Source organism: Musca autumnalis, unplaced genomic scaffold, assembly GCF_047663935.1.
Source record: "Musca autumnalis isolate F117 unplaced genomic scaffold, ASM4766393v1 scaffold_2, whole genome shotgun sequence".
Classification (NCBI taxonomy): domain Eukaryota; kingdom Metazoa; phylum Arthropoda; class Insecta; order Diptera; family Muscidae; genus Musca; species Musca autumnalis.
In genome coordinates this window covers 51608770-51633319 of record NW_027411755.1, presented here as the reverse complement: position 1 = coordinate 51633319, position 24550 = coordinate 51608770, and the positions used below count along the sequence as shown (strand labels likewise).

At 36.5% G+C, this 24550-nt stretch overlaps 1 protein-coding gene across 1 annotated transcript in view; it reads left to right on the top strand.

Moving 5' to 3' along the window:
• LOC141392783 (uncharacterized) overlaps positions 1-24550 on the top strand; it is a 384189-nt gene that overhangs the window by 233329 nt on the left and 126310 nt on the right. The window contains exon 3 of the mRNA XM_073965749.1: positions 22481-22695. Coding sequence (XP_073821850.1) covers positions 22481-22695 — 215 coding nt within the window. The remainder of the gene's footprint in view (positions 1-22480; positions 22696-24550) is intronic.

Below are 24550 nucleotides of genomic sequence, written 5' to 3'. Positions count from 1 at the left end.
TCTCGTCCTTCCTCAACAAGCGTCAATTTGCCGCCTTCCCAAGGAGTTGTCACACTGTTGATGACTTCCTCGAGAGCAGCCGGGTTCGCGTGCGGTCCCATGTGGTGTACTAGGAGGTCCCCTTTGAGATCGCTGATGACTATTTTTATTGGCCCACTCTTTAGAATATGTTCCAGTATTTTATCTCTGACCATATTTCCGATGGCCTGCTGATGTCCTTTAGGTATTCTGCCGGACCCTCTACTGGTATCACCTCTCGTCTCTGTAGTTCTTCCTGGCCACCTTAGAGTAAGTAGATCTCGGCTCCGAGCCAGTCTCTGTGCCCATCTTCCTCTTCTGGAAGGCCCTGGGCGTCTTATCAGAGCCCTTGGTACTTCCAGAGGATTCCGCGGTCGCGATCACCTTCTTCGTGCCCGAGCACTCCTTTTCGCCCTCCGTCGAAGGGTTCTTTGGGCAGCCTCCTTCGCGTGGGTTTTGAGAGAAATTGCTTAGGGCATTTGATGGTGGGAAGCTCATTTTCTTCTTACTTGGTTTGGCGGTATTTTCTTCCTCTGGAGATCTGATCCTCTTCGCCGCTTCCGAAGAAGTGAAGGGATTGTTGATCTCTTTTGGGGCTGCCCGCTGTTTTTTGTTTAGCTGTGCCTGGATCCTCTTGTACCTACGTCTCTGGGCTCCAGTTCACAGATCTTTTTTCTCCTTTATAAGTTTAGATATGCTTTCGCTTACCTCTTCTACCATCTTGTGGACCTCCTCGTTAACGGGCTTATCCACAACGGTGGTGTTGATTTTGCAACTGCTGTCTGATTCGGAGTCAGGGTAGCTTCCATCCTCGGATGGCTGGGTCCAGATTAAAGTCTCCCTTCGTTTCCCCTTCTCCTCATCTTTTTACCTTTCGGTCGCGTGCTTGTAGCAGTACCGTCGACCACAGATGACAAGGCACCCACATCTGTGGGAGATGTTTGCTCACGATCGCTTGATGACGACGAGGTGTGACTCGCAGGCAGATCATTATTCCCCGCCGGTACTGGGTTATTTAGGCCCTGCAACGTAACTTTTATTCCTTCTTTGTCCTCCATGTTTGTTTTTTGTAGTCAGTTTTTTGTCCGCGGGAACCTCAGAGGTTCCAGAGGTAGGTGGTCGTGCCACTCCACCCTAGACGGGTCATGTCACAAGTGATTTCCCTCGTAAATTATAGAGTAGCACGACCATCCACCTCCCCCTCTGCCGGTAGGAGAACTGACAAACACCCTCGGGATTATATAGGTATATAGAATGTATTTGCAAAAAATTAGAGTAATATCTGTTGTAATATAAAAGTTATAGAGAAATTTTTAAAAATAGAATTTTTGTCGAATTGTTCCATATCCACACTTATGGCACAAATGCAAAATATTGTATATCACATGGAACAAAGTGACAAGACAAATTTCCCAGGCAGGTACCAAATACTCAAACAAAAAAAAAATCATGGCCATTTACTAATGACCAGCGACGTTCGGTGATTTTATTCACGTTTCAGTTTTAATTTTTAAGGAAAAAATTGCGAAAATTTTGAAAATTTCCAAGTTTTGCAACAAAAAATATATGTAAGAAACCACTTCGGGCATTTAATGTTAACATATTAATATTGTAAATGTTTCAAGCCATTGCAATGAATAAATTCATTTCCAATTCACCATCCATTATTTTTGAAATTCTCTTTTTTAGAAAAACAAGCCGAACATTTGAACGTTTTCAATGTTTTCAGCTTGGTGTTTGTTTTTATTATTTTTTTTCTTATTTATTGGTTTGACATTTGTGCGCTCAATTGATTTTCAATCAGAACGTTAGATTTTTTTCTGCAACATTGGTTTGTCTCTATTGATTGTAATTTTGTTTTCATGGCAGTGGCAGTGGAGGCCATTAGTACAAGTTGACGATGTCGCACGCCTGTTTGTCTATGGCATTAGCAAACTGCCAATTGGAAATAGTCAGCCACTATTTGCACATCACTGTCACTATCATCCGCACTCCTATAATCACCACGATGACTACGACGACTTCATTGTAGCGTAACGCATGCCAAAGCCATGGCTGTTGTTCTTGTTGTTGGTTGCTGATAGTAATATTGGAAGCAAAGGCAATGGGACATTGTGACGATGGCCCTCATCATTGCCACAGTCACTGCCATGTTGACGATTTTTTCTACCATCCTAACCACAACATTTTGCCACAATAGGTTAGTGTTAATGATGAGAGTTGGTAGTCGATTTACAGTAAAATTATTTAGCATTTTCCTTTTAGTTACTTTTTTCTTGTTGACTTTTTGCTATTTTGTTCTTTGGCCATCACTGCCATCTTTGGTATAATAGCTTGCATGGCTTGTTGACTATCCTAACCGCTTTTGTGTGACGTTCTGTTTAATGTTTTGCTAATTGTGGTGTGACATGCAACCATCATTATCGTTGTCATCAACGTCATCATCACCACCAGCAGCAGAGGCTGTCGATTCTTTGCAAAGTGGTTTTAATTTATTATTTTTGTTGCTGTTTAGCATTTCATTTTGTTCGTTTCTAGATTCTCTTCTTTTATATTAATTAATGTCAATGTTATTGAAAATGTTGATTTTTTCAATATTCCAACGTACTCCCTCTATCGCCCTGCATCTAATCATGGCCAGAATGACTGCCATCACCATCATTGCGGTTTGGCCTTAGTACCATAGAAAAAATATACGAGTAATTAAGTGGGACAAGAACAAAGAAAACAAAAACAAAATCCGCAGGATATAAACAATCCTATAGTTAGTTTGTTTTCCCTCCTATTTATCATTTTCTTATCAACTGCATATTTATGTCGTTTCACAATATTGGATTTAGTGGTACAGCTAAAGTTATTTTAATTGGAAATATGGTTGGAGAGTTTGTTTTCCTTTTTTGTTGTTTTTTCTTCGTCGATACATGATTTAGTTATTTGTTTTGCAAGCCTTAAGCCATAATAATTTATTCCATACAAAGGAAGAAAAAACACAGTAACGTGAAACGCAAGGAAGGTAATGAATATTTCTTGCTGATGGCATGAGGAGCGTATGATTACTGGAATAGTACAGAATTTAAACGAATGTTTGAGTGGTGTATGAATGCGTATGACAAATGAGTGGTAGAAGAATGAGGACCACGTGGCGTATGGGTATTATAAATACAAATAAAACAATTAATCTACGATTATGTGTAAATAATGTGAAAATCCGTAATTTATGATTAAATAATAAATAAAGGATATATTGAATATGGAAAGAGAAACTTGATTGATCAATAATATCAGCAATACATACTCAGTTTGTGGATATTGGATTTTACTCATTTGGTTTGCAGACAAAAGTGTAGCTACAAAATCTGAAACGCATCGTTAAATGTCAATATGATGGTTTAATGTTTATGTCTTGCATACCTACAGGAAAATACTACACACAATAATTGCATATTAATTAGTTAGGGCTACTGCAAACATTCGTCCTAGCAAAAAACCAGTAACCTAAACATATCTTCTATTTAAAATTCTATATCACATATACGGTTACTCTGGTATTTTGTACGTAGATTCTGTTGGTCTGAGACTAGGGCGTAACATATTTACATCCATTTGTCTGTGCATTTAGAAGAAGGTATAAATATCTTATGTCAACTTTTTTAAACATTTGTTTTGATCAAAAATATTCCATATGCTTTCACACACTAATATATGTGTTCGTCTGTCTGGCTATCTGATTAACAGGATAACTCTCGAAGGGAGCAAACGATTTGGTCTGAACTTAATACATCTTAGGAATTACAATTGGGTATTAGAGATAACAGGGCACAGTCCTGAACGGCATTAACATTAAAGCACAACACTTATCTTCTTCCCTCTTTCATCTCAAGCGTACACTAGCTTTGTTTTGGCGTTACCAGGAAAGTGTCTTTAACACCCTTTAAATGTAGTGAGCAAACATACGTCACGCGTAAGTATCCCTATAAAAACACATCTTACTACTGTAGTAAGACACTTTCCCTGGTAACGCCAAAGAAAGCCTAGTGTACGTCTAAGATGAAAGACGGAAGAAGATAAGTCTTCGTTAAAGACCATGATCGGCGACAATGCACCTGACATGTTCGGACTTGCAAAGTACAACGTCGATTAGGGTTATAACTTTTCTGATTTTTTATACCCTCAGCATTTATGCTAAAGAGGGTATATACACTTTCATACGGGCAAAATGTGCCTCATCGAAATAATGGTTTTAGAGCCCATGTATGTTTGGACGAAATCCGTTTCAGACAATTTGGAGTCGATTTAGCAATGTCCGTCCGTCTGTCTGTCTGGCTGGAACCAGACACGATAACTCTCGAACGGATCAACCAATTCGGTTCAAAGTTTGGCTTTAGTAATATTTTTTTCACACTTAGTTTAAGAACGAAGATGGGTTATAACGGTCCACTCCTTCCGGTACCTCCAACACAAAAGTTCCGAAATGTGCGGAAACTTTGTGCGCACGATAACTCTTGAAGGAAGAAACCGATTTGGTCCATACTTAGCACATCGTGAAATTTCTACCAGACTAAGACGAGGTTCCAATATGGACCCAATCGGTCCATTCCTTCGGGTACCTCCCACATAAAATTTCGGAAAAGCTCACGAATCGCTTTGATTTTTATTGTAGCAACCTGTATACACCGCCCCTCATACGACGGTATACTTCCTGAGAAAATAGCCTGAAAAGTACAAAAAACTCCTATGACACCGTGTGAAGTGGTTGGAGCGCAAGATAATCCTCGAAGGGATCTGCCGATTCGGTCCAACATTTGGCCTTCGTAATATTTTGTCCAAACAAAGTTTAAGTTCGAAGATAAGCCATATCGGTCCACTCCTTCAGGTACCTCCCCCACAAAAGTTCAAAAATGTTCAGAAAAATTGTGCGCACGATAACTCTTGAAGGTGACCGATGTAATTCATACTTTGCACATGCTAATAAATCTACCAGATATAGATCAGGTTCTAATATGGACTATATTTTTATACCCTCCACCATAGTATGGAGGGTATATGAAGTTTGTTTTTCCGTTTGTAACGCATTGAAATACTCATTTGCGACCCTATAAAGTATATATATTCTTGATCAGGGTAAAATTCTGAGTCGATCTGTGCACGTCCGTCCGTCCGTCTGTGGTAATCACTCTAGCATCCACAAAAATAGAGATAGAACGCTGAAATTTTGGGAAAAATGCGTCTTTTGTTTGCAGGCAGGTCAAGTTCGATGATGGGCTATATCGGTCCACGTTTTGGTATAGCCCCCATATAACGGTACCCCCCGATTTACGGTATTTTGACGTTTTTAGCTACATTTTGAGACCGATTTAGCTATAATTTGACATTTAGGGTTCTTAAGTGCCAATAAACTTATATAACAAAACTAGTGGACATAGGTTCATGTTTTGGAATAGCCCCCATATAACGTTACCCCCCGATTTCAGATATTTTGACGTTTTAAGTCACATTTCTAGACCCAATTAACTATAATTTGATAATTAGGTTTCTAAGTGACCAATAAATGTATATTCGAAAAAATTATGAACATAGGTCCATGTTTACAAGTTTTAACCTAATTATCTGTAATTTGAACATTTGACATTTGAAATTCTTAGTGGTCACCACATCTCTCCACCAAAAATTGTCAAAATTGTATTGATAAAGCCCCCATATAAAAGTACCTCCCGATGTTCAGTAATTTGATAATTTTAGCTACAGTATTAAACCGAACTAGCAGTAATTTGACATTTGAAGTTCTTAGTGGCCACAACACCTCTCCATCAAAAATTGTCAACATAGGTCTATGTTCGGATATAGCTCCCATATAACGGTACCTCCCAATTTTCAGTAATTTGGCAATTTTAGCTAACTGTATTTTGACATTTGAAGGTTGTAGTGGTCACCACACATCTGCATCAAAAATTTTCAACATAGCCCCAATATTTTACTTCAAATGTTTAACCGAACGTAGGTCCATGTTTTGGTATAGCCCCAAAACAAACCTCCCGATTTTCCGTACCTTAGCTTTATTTTTGGACGAACTTTCTGTAATTTGAAATTTAAAAGCCAACAAAAAATTGTTCATTTAAGATCATATTTTCGTATAGCCCACATACCTCCGAACTAGCTGTTAATGACATTTGAAGTTCCCACGTTATGTTCCGATTTTCGGTATTTTGAGGATTCTAGCTACAATTTTTAACCGAATTAGGAGTTATTTGACATTAAAGGCTCCCATTAAAAACTGTCAAAATAGGTCCATGTTTTATTATAACCCCTATATAACGGTACCTTCCAATTTCTAGACCACCAAAAATTGTCAACATATGTACATAGTTAGATATAGGCACCATAAAAAAGGGCCTCCCGAATGAAGCATTTTATGTACATTATCTTACATTTTAACGTACCCACATAAAGTTGGGGACAGGAATGAAAACTAATTATTCCATTTTAGTTCAGAATATTTTATGGTGGAGGGTATGAAAAGTTCGGCCCGGCCGAACTTAACGCTTTTTTGCTTGTTCTACCTCTTCTGTTACCTCTCACACAAAATTTCGGATAAGTTCGCTTTAAGACCGAATCACTTTGATTTTGCATTCGCTACCTCCATTACGACGGTAAATGTTTTTTCAGGGGCAAGTCCATATTTCTTTGGAAAACAGCCCGAAAGGTGTAAAAATCCTCTATGCCTCCATATGTGGCAATCGGAGAGAACGATAACTTTCGAACTGTTCAACCGATTTGGTCAAACATTTGGTCTTCGTCGTATTATATCCAAACTTAGTTTCGTGGGGCAATAACGGTTCACAACTTTCGGTACTTCTTGCAATTTACCCAAAAACAAAATGCACACCTTGACCAAAAATCATGAAATTTTAAAATGTTCGGTAGGGTTACGTAACGCTATTTTAAAGGTTGTCAGTTGAGTTTTTATTAATTATTGAGACAAATTATACAATACTTAAGAAACAATTTTGAAATTTGGTACAGAGTAATATATATTATGCATTACTTCTTGGATATTTTGAATTGAAAATGAATCATATAAAACCACATTTGGTATGGTTATCCGCATTATTAAATTATTAACCACATATGCTAACATTTTGGTACATCCACATTCGCTCTAAATTGGCATTTTGGTTTCTAACTTCCGCAGAGAATTGTCAATGTTTTCGCTATGGCAAGATTTTTAGTAACCGAAGATCTTACCTTAATTTTTAAGAATATTCGCTGTAATGCGGATTTTGGGAGTCCTTTGGTTGGAGAATCTCCAAGCTGAAAGTGATTAAAATAGATCCACGTTTTTATGCTTATCGAGATATCGCGCTTTAATTTCAGTCCCCTGTTTCAAACTGTTTTAGTTGGATAAATCTTTGACCTCCATAAATTACATCTTATAAACCTTTTAGTTGGAATTTGATATACCGTTTATATCAAGGTATTTTATTATCTCTTTTAAATTATTTATCTGAATAGACACTAAACGACTTCTATGAATTAAATATCTCAAAAAAGAAGATGTATCGACTAATTCCAATCGAATTCCAATCTACCGCTATTGTGTCGATAACCTAAGAAAATAATTTTTATGTCAGAAAATGCAAAAACTTTCCTTCTTTAGCCGAAGTGATTAAGTCCGTGAAATCAAAAAAAAAAAAAAAAAAAACTGATGAGGTTGATGGATTTAATGTGTTCACAATTATTATTCTCTACGACGAGAGCTAAAACTTTGCTTCCACGAGTGAATCCAAATTCTTAGCGGTTTAATGGATATAGTCCTTTGGAAGCATATAACCGCGAAAGTTGATATTATAGGGAAAAAACGGCGAGACACGTGTCTTCTTATTTTTGGTCTTCTATCACGCTGCTGTTTCAGAAAATGGTTAATAATTTTCCTGTCGCAACAAGTTATATTTTGGAAAGCCAGTAAACCGTATCAGTCGGATTAGCCACCTCTGTGGATTAAGACGTTTATCTATCGTTTATCGATATTTGCGCACAATTTTAGCGAACAATTTTTAGCTTTTGTGGTGGATGTACCCGAAGAGGTGGACCAATATTACTTATTCTAAGTATGGAAAAATATTATGTCGCCCAAAAGTTTGGACCAAATCGCTTAATCCGTCTGGGAGATGTCATGCGCTCCAGCCAGAGAGGCAGACTGGGCTAAATGACTGCAGATGGTCTGACCCAGATTTCGTCCAAACATATGTGGAGTCTAAAACCATTATTTCGATTAGGGACATCTGAGGATAAAATTATACAATTATACAAATACAGGAAAAAAAACATGTTGGTATGCTACATATAGCAGATTTTAGAATTTTTTTTCATTATTTTCAAATTGAGTTACAAAAGGGGTTTATAAAAACGCATACAAGTAATTAAATCCCTAACGAACAGGTTTTTACGAAAAGTGAAGCAATTATAACAAGTAAGAAAAGTCTATAGTCGGACGGAGCCGACCATGGGATACCCTATATCACTATCCCTGGACAATCGCTCTCCACGGAACTTCTTCTCAATGATTGTGAAAATTTAATTATCAAATATCAGAGATGTAATGTATAATACTTATGACCAAAACTAAAAAGTTATCTAGCATGACAAAGATATTTTTGTAGCAGGAAAGGAAAATTTAGTTCACACAAACTAAAATGTAATGAAACCCACTTATGTAGTACTACTACTTCCGTTGTTTAACCGCTACGTTATTGAAAAGATTCAGTCCATTTAACCCGCTAAGTATTATCTGATCTTCACGTTGGTTTGCATGCTTTTTCTTCATCATAAGCTCAAACTTTGTTTAAAATTGCGGGTTATTATTTTGATCTACAGAGCCGCTACAAAATTGGTTAAAATTTTGTTTTTGGTCCATTTCATCCCATGAACATTTCACGATCATCACCCAAAACTACTCATTTCTATTCTGGCCCGAACCCAACCTCCCTAAAAAATTCGTTACAATTGGTCCATAATTGCGGCCTTAAGCTTGTTTACAATTTTTAATGGACGGACACACATCGCTAAATCGCTTTATCTCGTCGAGATATGAATTTCGGCATTCCAAATAAGGGGTCTAGGATGTGTTACATAAACTTTTGAAGAGACTATATGTAGCATGGGATAAAAATGTGGTTCTCTACACAGAACCCATTATATATTAGGCAGTAAGCCCGTTATCTAGCAAACACTTTTTTCCATATGTAGGCTACTTTGTGAAATACATATGTCCTCAAGGAATTAAAATATCGACCAAAAATAAAATTTTTATATTTTTCATACAAAAGTAATGGTCCATTTCACCCGCTAAAGAAATTCAAAATTATAGGCATCTTTTTGCACCTATAATCTTGCCCGGTGCAAAATTTCGTGACTATTGATGTATAATAGCGTAAATGCCACCAAAGTAGGAGTGAGTCCCATCATTGTAGTTTTTTTGGACCACACCAAATTGTGCAAGTGAGAGCCCATATTACACCTATATTTTCACTTGACCATAGCCGTAGACCTCTTATGTATTTTCGCATGCAATATAAGTAACCAGTTTCTTATCCTAGCTACGGAATTTAAGTTGAAAGTATTAAAAATACGCAATTTTGGCAGGCCCCATCTGGGTTTTTTTTATATTTTTCAAATATATATTCACCACAAATGTTGTTAAAGCTGTTTAAATTGAACGCACAACATCTTCTGTATGAATTTATAACGAAAAACCATCAATAAGATATTTATATTTTTCAATCACAACGACAATCTCTATGAAAATTGGAAAATATGGCCCTAAAACCTATATATCAAAATATATAACAGTTCAAAATTAAAACATATAATTTCATCCTAATATATATAAATTTGTAATCTATTTTTTTAAGGAAATAGTGTACGTAGATTTATGGTTTATTTTGAAACTCATAGTGAAATTTTGTGTAGAATCATTCGTCCTTTGACATCCTTTTCACATTTAACCAAGTTTTATATTACTTCCATGTATCAACTAGAAAAAAGAAGGAACAAATTTTCATCAAAAAATTGGGAAATATTTTCATGTCATTTTTCAGCAAAATTGATACTGATATTTACACGCTATAGAATGTAAATAGACATTTCATTTCTTTGGTGACCTATGGTGAAATTTGACGAAGAATATTTGTGTCTCTGACATTATCTCTCTAAAATTATGCTTTGTGGGACAATTTTGAATAAATTCAAATGAAGTCCAACTTTAACCCTAAAACGTGTTTTTCATTTTTAGAGATTCCTGGCGATTAGACAAGAGTTACAGATTTGGTGTATTCTGGGACCTATAGTAAAATGTAATGGCGAATAATTTTGTAGAATATTCGGATTTGATACGATCACATTTTTAATGAGATTTTGAAAGATTTTCGAAAAAAGGACAAAAAAGACCCCTTTTATGAACCGCATGAGGGTTAAAATTTTTAACAGAAATATTTCACACACCCTCCTAAGTAAAGTTGCCAAAGACACTATATACCTGAAATGCAAGGATTCCAAGATATCTAAACTCGAATATTTCGAAAAATTTAAAAATGGGCGGAACTTGCCCCCCCCCCCCCTGTTTTGGTTACGTTCCAACGTAAACATTAAAAGCGCCGATACACGTGTCTCATATTTTTAGCTCTACTTTCATAATCTACTCGATTTTCCTTGTCATTTTTTTTTTGTTGTCGCACAGTGTTATGAGGTGATTATCAGATAATATTTAGATAGTTAAATAGACCACAATTTTTTGTAAAAACTGTGAAAATTTTTAATATACAGCTTATATCCTTATTCCCTTAAGACACATTCCGACTCTGTAAATAATATTTGGAAGGCCAAATCTTGACCTTTCTATTAATGTCAATTATGTTGATTTACTGGTCAGACAACAGAGTTAGTGTTTAATATATGCAGTTACTTGTTTCTAGTGTTGTCGTTAACACGCTATAGGTCGCAATTATAGCTCAATAGTCACGAGATTTAGCCCGAGGTAAGAGTTTAGGTCGAAGAAGATGCCTACAATTTTTGACGATGATCTGATATTATTTAGCTCTTTTGTATGAAAAATAAAAAAAATTAATTTTGGTCCATATTTTAAATCCTGGAGGGCATATGCCGACAAAGTAGCCTACATATGGAAAAATAACTACTGAAAAAATTAATTTTGGTCCATATTTTAAATCCTGGAGGGCATATGCCGACAAAGTAGCCTACATATGGAAAAATAACTACTGACCTTTCCCCTGTTGCAAATTGCAATAATGTTTGCTCTATAACGGACCTACTGCCTAATATATAATGGGTTTTGTGTAAAGAACCAAGTTTTCCTCCCATGATACAAATTGACTCTATCATGACAGAGATATTCTCAGTTTTTACATTATTGCAAATAAGGTTGAGCCCTAGCGTATTAATTGTCCAATTGCATTTTTTATGCATTCATTGCACCATGTGTCGCATCGCCACCTTTTTTAAATCTACTCGGTGTCGGTACCGTAAAATTAGTTTTTTATACCCTCCACCATAGTATGGAGGGTATATTAAGTTTGTTTTTCCGTTTGTAACGCATTGAAATACTCATTTGCGACCCTACAAAGTATATATATTCTTGATCAGGGTAAAATTCTAAGTCGATCTGAGCACGTCCGTCCGTCCGTCCGTCCGTCTGTGGTAATCACTCTAGCATCCACAAAAATGGAGATAGGACGCTGAAATTTTGGGAAAATGCGTCTTTTGTTTGCAGGCAGGTCAAGTTCGATGATGGGCTATATCGGTCCACGTTTTGGTATAGCCCCCATATAACGGTACCCCCCGATTTACGGTATTTTGACGTTTTTAGCTAAATTTTCAGACCGATTTGCCTATAATTTGACATTTAGGGTTCTTAAGTGTCAATAAATATATATAACAAAACTGGTGGACATAGGTCCACGTTTTGGTATAGCCCCCTTATAACGGTACCCCCCGATTTGCGGTATTTTGACGTTTTTAGCTACATTTTTAGACCGATTTAGCTATAATTTGACATTTAGGGTTCTTAAGTATCAATAAACTTATATAACAAAAGTTGCGGACATAGGTCCACGTTTTGGTATAGCCCCCATATAACGGTACCCCCCGATATACGGTATTTTGACGTTTTTAGCTACATTATCAGACCGATGTAGCTATAATTTTAAATTTTTGGTTCTTAGGTATCAATAAACATATATAACAAAAGTTGTGGACATAGGTCCACGTTTTGGTATAGCCCCCATATAACGGTACCCCCCGATTTGCTGTATTTTGACGTTTTTAAATACATTTTCAGACCGATGTAGCTATAATTTGACATTTAGGGTTCTTAAATGTCAATAAACTTATATAACAAAAGTTGTGGACATAGGTCCACGTTTTTGTATAGCCCCCATATAACGGTACCCCCGATTTACGGTATTTTGACGGTTTTAGCTACATTTTCACACCGATTTGGCTATTATTTGACATTTAGGGTTCTTAAGTGTCAATAAACATATACAACAAAACTTGTGGACATAGGTCCACGTTTTGGTATAGCCCCCATATAACGGTACCCCCCGATTTGCGGTATTTTGACGTTTTTAGCTACATTTTTAGACCGATGTAGCTATAATTTGACATTTAGGGTTCTTAAGTGTAAATAAACTTATATATTAGAAGTTGTGGACATAGGTCCACGTTTTGGTATAGCCCCCATATAACGGTACCCCCGATTTGCGGTATTTTGACGTGTTAAGTTACATTTTCAGACCGATATTGCTATTATTTGACATTTAGGGTTCTTAAGTGTAACTAAACCTATATAACAAAAGTTGTGGACTTAGGTCCACGTTTTGGTATAGCCCCCATATAACGGTACCCCCGATTTGCGGTATTTTGACGTTTGTAGCTACATTTTCAAAACGATTTAGCTATAATTTGACATTTAGGGTTCTTAAGTGTCAATAAACTTATATAACAAAATTTGTGGACATAGGTCCACGTTTTGGTATAGCCCCCATATAACGGTAGCCCCCGATTTACGGTACTTTGACGTTTTTAGCTACATTTTCAGACCGATGTAGCTATAATTTGACATTTAGGGTTCTTAAATGTCAGTAAACTTATATAACAAAAGTTGTGGACATAGGTCCACGTTTTGGTATAGCCCCCCATATAACGGTGCCCCCCCGATTTACGGTGTTTTGATGTTTTTAGCTACATTTTCAGACCGATATAGCTATAATTTCACATTTAGGGTTCTTAAGTGTCAATAAACTTATATAACAAAAGTTGTGGACATAGGTCCACGTTTTGGTATAGCCCCCATATAACGGTACCCCCGATTTGCGGTATTTTGACGTTTGTAGCTACATTTTCAAAACGATTTAGCTATAATTTGACATTTAGGGTTCTTAAGTGTCAATAAACTTATATAACAAAATTTGTGGACATAGGTCCACGTTTTGGTATAGCCTCCATATAACGGTACCCCCCGATTTACGGTATTTTGACAGTTTTAGCTACATTTTCAGAGCGATTTAGCTATAATTTGACATTAAGGGTTCTTAAGTATCAATAAACTTATATAACAAAAGTTGTGGACATAGGTCCACGTTTTGGTATAGCCCCCATATAACGGTACCCCCCGATTTACGGTATTTTGACGTTTTTAGCTACATTTTCAGACCGATATAGCTATAATTTGACATTTAGGGTTCTTAAGTGTAACTAAACTTATATAACAAAAGTTGTGGACCTAGGTCCACGTTTTGGTATAGCCCCCATATAACGGTACCCCCCGATTTGCGGTATTTTGACGTTTGTAGCTACATGTTCAGACCGATTTAGCTATAATTTGACATTTAGGGTTCTTAAATGTCAATAAACTTATATATCTAGTGGACATAGGTCCATGGTTTGGAATAGCCCCCATATAACGTTACCGCCCGATTTCAGGTATTTTGAGATTTTTACCAACAAGTTTTAACCGAATTATCTGTTATTTGAACATTTGACATTTGAAATTCTTAGTGGTCACCACACCTCTCCACCAAAAATTGTCAAGAAAGCCCCCATATAACGGTACCTCCCGATTTTCAGTAATTTGATGATTTAAGCTACAATATTAAACCGAACTAGCAGTAATTTGACATTTGAAGTTTTTAGTGGTCACAACACCTCTCCATCAAAAATTGTCAAAGTTCATATTTTCGTATAGCCCAGATAGGTGAAAACTTTAGTATCTCCAAAAAAATGTTTACGAGTGAAAAGCATATGCACAGGGGTAGTGGTGTAGGGTATCACATATTCGGCCCCGTCCCGACTATAGCCTTTGCTCACTTGTTTTCCAATACATTAAATTGAAATCTTCAATAGCCCATAACAGCTATCTCTTCTTCATACTCTGTTCAACATGCTTCTATTGGGATCCAGCTATTAACAATGTTTATTAGTTTATCTCTGCTAATGACAATGCCATTTGAAGTTTATTAATTTTATGTTCTGTGCAAACATTTTCTATTAAATACTGTTGTACCGCTTCAAAACGCCCCCAGGGTCGACCAACGTTATTAATTCAACTGACATAAAATAAGAAAGTTTTAAACAAAAGTTTTATCACTTTCTCTCTCTCTCGCTCCGTCTCTATCTGATTGCTGATGAAAAGCTAATAAACTTATTATGTACACATATTGCAGGGTCACTGAGCAACCAGCCACCCGCAAATTCACACACACACACATAACCACAGGACAAAAACATGCCAAACCAACAACAACCACTCACACACTTGAGACCAAGAAATTTATTGCGTTCTCTAACAAAATCTAAATAATATTAAAAGTTAAAATAACTTAATTGCACAATGAAAACAAAGTTTTAATTTTTTCAATAACAACTCCTGCTGACACTTTTCTGGCTCTTTCAGTTCAGTTCTCCGTTGGGGCTTTAAGTTATGGCAAAGTTGTGAAAAAAGAAAATATTGCAGAAAAAAGCGAAACCATAGTGTCTCTTGAGTGCCACTTGCATGTTAATGTCTGCCAAGTGTTGATTCCTTTATTAACACCACCCAACACTCGGCCCAATAAAGCAGCCAACAAAGCAACGCCTACACCAACATTTCTCCCTAATGGTCTGAGATTTTACACCAGGATATTCTGTTAAGTAAATACTCTGTTAACAAAGACGGCAACAAAAAATAATCCTTGCAAAAGAACTGCCCCAGTTACTATTTAGTGAGCAACGATGGCAGAAAAACATGAAGTGGCTGCTGGCTGCCTACAAAAGATGAATCAGCGGCACAGCCAGAGCAACACAAATGCTGAGTTGATTTAGCCAAAGTGTTTGCTTTAATCAAGTATTTGACATTAAATGCTTGAGGGGCTTTTTAGTCGGTGATAAATGATAAACATTTAACAAAATATGATAAGCATGCTGCAGCTTTTGTAGCAAATCTTTACAAGCCCAAAAAACATAAGAAAACTTTTTTGCTTTAGTGGTCTTTGGAGATTTTAAAACTTTTTCTGTTATTCAAATCGGATTAGATATGAACGTAGTTTTGAAAGGAACACTATTTCACGGTATTGAGCTAAGTTGTTATGTGTAAGATAAACAAAGTATAAAAATGTTATGGGCGCCGCACAGAGGTTCAGGAACCGATTTCCCTGGCCAAACCCCCAATTTTCTGTCATCAACGATTGCTAATTTCTATGTGGTATTTGGTATTCGATGGTAAACATATTGAAACATAGGAAAACAAAAATTAGTTCAATATATTGCAAGGTGTGGGCGCGGCGTGCTTAACTTTAATCTAACTTTGACCTTGAATTCCCCCGAAGTCGAATGTTTTTAATGCATGAAAATATCTTTATCCGTTCAAAAGAGTTTTGACCAGGAAAAAAAAACGATTCTGAATCACTGTGCGTCGCCAGTAGCAAATAAAATATCTAATATAAAAATTATTTATAAGTTGTTAAAACAAGATAACATGTTTAGGCGAGCTGAGTTTTAACACTCTGAGATTATCTCCAGTGTCAATAGTTCTCTGTTTGCGAGTTACAGCCGAGGGAATTATGGGAAACTGTCATTGTTTACAAAAAGCTTTGAGTCAGAAGCGTGAAGTAGTTAGGCGCCTCTGGAATAGCTCCAAGAGAGCCAAACAACGGAACGGTAGTGATGTAACCGTTCATTCTGAGGCCTATAAACAATGTCTGAATGATTACCAAGTAGCATAGTAACTGCGAAAGATAGTCAAGTAATATTGTAACTTTTGTTCAGAGTAAGCAATATACTTATTCTTTTCGAGGTTAGAGCAGGACTTACCTCCTCCACAGGAGGATGTGACTGTTTCACCAGATCTGGAGAGACATGAGATTGACCATACTGTAGTTGTAGGACGTTGTCTGGATTGGACGGTCTGACCGGAGAGATGTGTAGAAAAACATGTGGAAAGTCATTCCAGATTACACAACAAAGCATGTGTAAATGTGTGCGTTCGTATGGGTGTTTTCCCACGAGATCAGAAATCTGCAAAAGTCATTGTCCTGTCGGCTTCACCAGATAAGATCAGGAGCAATACTTTATCTTATCGCGCCATCAGTATATTTCCAGTACTCGGGACTGGAGAGGATAATTATAATAGAGGTAGCAGAATGGTCTACAAAAATTTTACTTTTATTGTACTTTTACTGTAATTCAATATTTTGTGACAAAAATGCTATTTTTAAATATCCAAAAATTGTGCACCGTTGGGAGGTACCGTTCTATGGGGGCTATATGAGGGCGTGAACCTATACCTCAAATGAGGACTAAATACAAAATTTTAGCAATTTCTCCGGAATATTTAGGCCACAACCTTCAAAATAGCGGAAATCGGGATGTACCGTTCTTAGGGGGCTATATGATCCATACCAACAAAGTTTTGGGGGAAAATTGTGTACCCCAACGAAGGCTATGTACCAAATTTCCGCCATTTCGGTGTAATAATGAAGCTAAAACCTTCAAAATACGGAAAATCGGGTGGTACCGTTCTACGGGGACTGTACTAATACGGAAATTAAGGGAGGAGGGGGGGGGGGGGGGAAGTTGTATACCCCAACGAAGACTGAGTACCAAATTTCAGCCATTCAGGAATATTGAGGCCGCCACCTTCAAAATACCGGAAATCGAAATTTCAGCCATTTCGTTGTGATAACGAAGCTAAAACCTTCAAAATACCGAAAATCGGGTGGTACCGTTCTGTGGGGACTATATCAAAATGGACCGATATAGCCCATTTGCAATACCAAACATCCAAGGAGTAATAGAAACTTCTATACCAAATTGCTAAGCTCTATCTTAAACATTGCGAGTTGCATCTTGATTTCAACAGACGGACGGACAGACAGACTTAGAATTTTACCTTGATCAAAAATATATATTCTTTATAGAGCCTCCGATGAATATTTCGTTGTGTTACAAACGGAATGGAAAATTTAATTATGTATACCCTCCATATTGTGGTGGAGTGTATAAAAAAACTTATGATACAGCCCCCAATATAACGGCACATCGCACTGTAAAGTTTTTAATATTTGTGGCCATAATTTTGAAGCAATTTGGCTGATAACACTGCCCGACAGCCAAAATTACACTTGAACCGGACTATATACGTTTAAAAATATAGGCAAAATGGAGTAAAATCGCATTTTTAATTTTTCGTTTTCTCATCGTTTTGATCTTTTAGAGGTCAAACAAATTTTGAAGGTCAACATTTTTCAAAAAAATATTTTAAATACTTGTACTCGTCGTACGGTGGTGGTATTGGTGTCATATTAAAGAGGAGAGTATAGCCTTTATATAATAATTATAAACTATTGCATTCCAGGATAAAAAGGACATCAAAAATATCCTTGAAAAATTAAGTCAAAATAATAATTATAAATTATTGCATTCCAGGATAAAAAGGACATCAAAAATATCCTTGAAAAATTAAGTCAAAAGTGAGCATTTTGGCAGGCGCATATCTTCTAAACCGCGAAGAATTTTAATTTGTTCATGGAGGCAAAGTTGTAGCTCTTGTCATAAAGAATATAAATTCTGGACACATGAAATCAACCAAACGTCATCTTCATCATCTTCTATAAATTTTTCTAGGGGTTTGACCTTGGCGATTTTGACCTTGAAAAAGAGGTTTGGTGGATTTCATTTGTCCAGAATTGATGTTCTTTATGACAAGAGCTACAACTTTGCCTCCATGAGCAAATTAAAATTCTTCGCGGTTTAGGATATATGTGCCTGCAAAATGCTCACTTTTGACTTAATTTTTCAAGGATATTTTGTATGTCCTTTTTATCCTGGAATGCAATAATTTATAATTATTATATAAAGCCTATACTCTCCTCTTTAATATGATACCAATACCAGCATCGTACGACTATTACAAGTATTTAAAAAATTTTTTTTAAAAATGTTGACCTTTGAAATTTGTTAGACCTCTAAAAGGTCAAAACGATGAGAAAACGAAAAATTAAAAATGCCATTTTACTCCATTTTGCCTATATTTTCAAACGTATATAGTCAGGTTCAAGTGTAACAAAATTTTTTGAAAATTGTCGGACGGTGTAACATGTAAAAAAGTATCAGTCGACTTTGCCGACAGAGATATACCCTCAGCTTGTGCGAATTGAAACGTCCATCTATTGACAATATCTTATGTACGGATTACGGATTTTGTGGCCTTTTTGGAATTTGCCGACAAAAAATATTTTTGTGTTGATGCTCAAAAGTGTTGCTGAGGATGTACATGAAAGAATGGACCGACATTGTCCATTTTGGAAGTGGATCTTACATTGGGAGTCATTCCTTTTGATAGATATTGGCCCACCAGTCATTTCAGTTGGTCTGAAAGCATGAACTTACCCACGAACGTTTTTACAGCTTTCGGGCTATTTTCTAAGGAACTTAAACTAATTTCGACAAAATATTACGATGACCAAATTTTGGACCCAATCTGCAGATCCGTTCGAAAGTTTTCGTGCGCTTCAACCACTGCACTTGGTGCCATAGAGTTTTTACAACATCGGGCTATTTTCTCAGGAAGTAAGGACTTGCCCTCGATAAAACTTGTACCGTCGTAATAGGGGCAACATATACAAGTTGCTACTACAAATTTCAAACCGATTCGAGAGCAGGTCCTAAACTGAACTTTTCCGAAATTTTGTGTGGGAAGTACCCGAAGAAGTGACCGATAGAGTCCATATTGGAACCTCATCTATTTAGTTGTACAAATTTCACGATTTGTAAATTATGGACCAAATCGGTTACTACCTTTAAAAGTTATCGTTCGCACAATTTTTCCGAAAATTTTTGAACTTTTGTGGAGGAGGTACCTGAAGGAGTGGACCAATATAGCTCATCTTCGAACTTAAACTAAGTTTGGGCAAAATATTACGAAAGCCAAAATTTGAACCGAATCGGTTCATCCGTTCGAGAGTTATCGTGCGCTCCAGCCAGCCAGACAGACAGACAGACGGACGGACATTGCTCAATCGACTCCAAATTGCCTGAAACACATTTCGTCCAAACATACTTGGGGTCTAAAACCATTATTTCGATGAGACACATTTTGCCCGTATGAAAGTGTATACATATACCCTTGTTAGCATAAATGTTGAGGGTATAATTAACATTATGGAATCTTTGTTAGTAAGTAGCATCCCTGCAATTTTTTATGAAGAGTTCAGATATTCACATGGTCCTACAAAAGGGAATCGTCAACAATGGTCGGTGGTAAGCTTAGCTTAGCTCAACTCAACTTTTGTTTTTTTTTTAGTTTGGTTTTACTAGTGTCAACAATTACTATATAAATAGTATCTGATCGACATCTAAAATTGCAAGCTTCTTCTTTACCATATTCTCTTACCTTATTTAACCCTCCGTCATGCACATGTATCTGGCCAGATATTTTACGAATTCAACTGCGATTTAAATATATTTCTGATTTAGCTAGGGGCTTGAGTCTCTAGGTACCCTCTACAAATATTGTAAGGTATCGTTTTATGAAAAAAACACTTTAAAAAACAACAACAATCTAAATTTATATAGATTTTTTCATCTATACATCGTATACGTAGCGCATGTATCTGACCAGATACACACACATTTTGTTCCAATCCGGTATGCCTACAACATTCGAAATCAGATTATACATGTTTTAGTTGCTTACCTGAAGCTTTGTGAGACTTTTTTAATTAAGAATTAATTAAAACTTACTTTATAACTACTAAATTTAATTGAAATGAACTTTATACCAATTCTTGTTATTTTTTTGACATTACGAGTAAACACAAAAATACAATTTTTCTTGTTTTATTTCTCATATTTTTTACACGGGTTAAGCATGTACTAAGAACAAAAAAAGTGAAAATATATATATGCCTGGCGTGATAACAATACAAGAATATAATATTATCACTAAAATAGCATATTTTTCGTATAAATGTACTGAAATACATACTGTATCTGGCCAGATACATGCGCTACGTACGTGACTATCGGAACATGTGCATGACGGAGGGTTAAAACTTCGAGGCGATCGGATTATTATTGTGACCTACAGAGCAGCTACAAAATCGGATAAAAATGATGTGTTTGGTCCATTTCACCCGCTAAGTATTTCACGATCATCACCAATTAAAATTGCGACCTATTCTGATGTGAAACCGACCTCCATACCAAATTACGTTACGATGGGCCTATAATTGCGGCCTGGAGATTGATTACAATTTATAATGGACAGGCGGACACACGGACGGACGGACGGACAAACATCTCAAAATCGCTTTACCTCGCCGAGATATGAAGATTGGTATACCACATTGGGGGTCTCCGACTAGTATTTTGCGGTGTTACGTGAATTTTTACCAAAACAAACTTTCCACATAGTGGTGTAGGGTATAAAAATGGGCCAAAATATTCCATACCGAAACTTGTTCTAAGTTTGGGAGTCATTCTTTCGACAGTTAACATAATTTTTATACCCTCAGCCTTTAGGCTAAAGAGGGTATTTACACTTTGATACGACCAAAAATGTGCCTCATCGAAATAATGGTTTTAGACCCCAAGTATGTTTGTACGATATCCGTTTCAGACAATTTTGAGTAGATCTAGCAATGTCCGTCCGTCTGTCTGTCTGTCCGTCTGTATGTCTGTCTGGCTGGCTTCGGTTCAAATTTTGGGTATCAACATATTTTGTCCAGATTTGATTTAAGTTCGAAGATGGGCCATACAGGTCCACTCCTTCAGGTAACTCCTCCACAAAAGTTCCAAAATGTTCGGAAAATTTGTGGGCACGATAACGTTTGAAGGGATTAACCGATTTGGTCCATAAATATAAATTCGAAGATGGGCTATAGCTCTCTTTCAAGTACCTCCCCCACAAAAGTTCAAAAATGTTCGGAAAAATTGTGCGCACGATAACTCTTGAAGGGAGTGACCGATGTAATCCTATCCTTTGCACATCCCAATATATCTACCAGATATAGATCAGGTTCGAATATGGACTATATTTGTGTACTCCTTCTGTACCACTTACACAAAATTTCGGATAAGTTCACTTTAAAACCAGCTCTCGAATCATTTTGATTTTTGTTGAAACGATTTCATTTGCTACCTCCATTACGACGGTAAAAGTTTTTTCAGGGGCAAGTCCATATTTCTTAGGAAAACAGCCCGAAAGATGTAAAAAACCCCATATTTCACCATATGTGGCGGTCGGAGAGCACGATAGCTCTCGAACTGTTGAACCGATTTGGTCCAAGATTTGGTCTTCGTCATACTATATCCAAACATAGTTTCATGGGCAATACCCGTCCACAACTTTTGGTACTTCTCCTCAATATTCAAAAAATGTCACTAAAATTCTAGGACGATATCACTTGGATGGGGAAACCAATTTGGTCCAAACTTTGGATCTCCTAATATTTTATCAAAATTTAGTTTAACTTCTAATATGGCCCATATCGGTCCTCCCTAAGGGTACCTGCCCTACAAAAGTTCAACAATTGTATCTTAGTGCAGTTTCCTAATCCACATTTTTGTCGGCAAGTTCAAATGTCCAAAAAGGGCCACAAAATTCTGAAGAGTCCTTAAATACATTCGATCTGTCCGGAGGTGAAAGTTTCACTTCACATTGGCTGAGGGTATGTATCTGACTGACACTTTTTTACTTGTTTTATTATATTTTAAGACTCAATATCAAACTGGTATTGCAATGTATAGAATCGATATAAAGTATGCCGTAAATTATTCACTACGCATTCCAAAATACATTGCAAAACATTGTCTTTTAGAATATTTTAATTAAAATTATTTCAAAAATTTCAAATTCAAAATTTTCCACTAAAAATATTTTACTATTTCTTCCTCTTTTCTGGTTTCATTGCAGATGTGACAACATCACTTAGAGATGTACGCGTACAAATACCACACGCTGTGCGTCGGGGTGAGAAAGCCATTCTCAAATGCCTTTATGATTTGGAAGGCGATAGCCTATATTCGGTGAAATGGTATAAAGGACGACGGGAATTTTATAGTTTTACACCCAAGGAGACACCCGCAATGAAAGTTTTTCAATTTGCTGGTGCTGGAATTAAAGTTGATGTAAGTACCGCAACACAGAGTAAAAAGTCAAACCGAGAAGATGATGATGGCGTTGAAACCGCTAAAAGAAAATTTCGAATTAGAAATAAAATCGATAGAAGACCAAACTAGGAAAGAAAGCAACAAACGCACCATGACTAAAGCGGGCGTTAGTGCCTTAAACTTTGCCCATAAAAGTCATGAAGGAAGCAAAAAACTTTTCTCATGCGTTTAAAGGTTTATTTTGTTTTCCTTTCCATGGTATGTCTGTCTATTGATGTAAGGCAGCAAAGAAAAAATTCTAACAACGACAACGAAATTTTTGTCACATTTTGTTTTTGCCATTGTGCTACTGCTGTGGATTTTTTCGCTAAAACTTGCTATGAACATTTAGCACCCTTTAAAATTTCATTGTTTTTAGTATCATCGAAGCAAAAAGCCGGAACACAAATGAATTGAAGTGTCTAAAAAGCTGCGAAGACAAACCAAAAAAACAATGATAAAAACAAAAGAAATTTCCATATTCCATAGTCAAAAATTTTACCACAAGTTTTTGTCATGGTTTTGTCTGTTAGGCGTTCAAATGAAATGAAATGCGCTCTACACTTCTAGTGGTTGGTGATGACATGCCACCGCCAGGCTAAAATGGCCGAAGGGTATCAACAGAATTGCTTGGTAAAGTTGTCGCCTAAATTTCACAGCAAATGGAGCTTAGAATTATTTAACTTTATGCGGTCTTTTGTGTGGTCTTTCTGTTCGGTTGTTTGCCCTTTTATGTAACAAGTGCCACTTGAAATATCCTTTTCCTCTCCCCCACCATGCTTTTGCCAATGCTAACATGACTGGCAAAAACAAGCAATTTTGACTTTTTATTACTTCAATTTGATTGTTGAGAGTTCTTTCGAAACTTTTTGTTTGTAATTGATAACTTTTTTATTTGTTTGTCCATTTGAAATCTATGAATTTTAATGGTATTCATATTTTTCATTTTTTATTTGGCACTTGGGTGAAATGTATGTATATGGACAACCACTAGCCTTGTTGAGGCCATTTAATGTAAATTAAATGATTTTACATTTATTGTATTGAGGATATTCTAAATATTCATTTGTGACGTTCTTTTGTTCGGTGTGTCAGCAATTAATATCCCAGAAGAGGAGAGAAGGGGGAGGGGGAAAGGGTTTAGCTCGATTATAATTTTAACTTAACGTTTACGAAAATATACTCAAACAAGTGAGCCAAGGCTATAGTCGGGTCGGGGCCGACTATATGATACCCCACACCACTACCCCTGTTCATAAGCTTTTGACTAATAAAATTCAAAATATTAAAATTAATAAATATTAAAATGTCTTCATTAACACAGGCCAATTTTTTGCAACGAATTTAAGTGCATCGACAATACAACCAAAAAAAAAAAAAAAAAATAATGGAAAATTGGGATGTATGCCAACCATCAATAGGCTTCTTTCTCTGTTAGACCCCCATCAACCCCCAAAATTTCGTGAGGATCCGATCAAAATTTCGTAGTGTGATTGCACAAAAATGGAAAAAGGGATGCATTACCGACTATTGCGATATCTCTGTTGTTTGACCACCTATGACAACCTACTACACATCGTTGTAAAGGTGATATTTTCTACTGTGCTTGCCAGGTTTTGCTTTCGATATACCTCCTACAGAAGGGAGATATTTGAAATAAAACGTTGGTCTTTTTTCCAAATATTTTTTTTGTCACATTCCGTCCCCTGAATAATATCCGACCATTATCAAAAATCAAAAGGTTTTTTCCTCTGTGGGACCCCCAATAACACCCAAAATTTCGTGACGATCCAATTAAAATTGCGACCTGTAGCGCGATTTCCAAAAAAGTGGA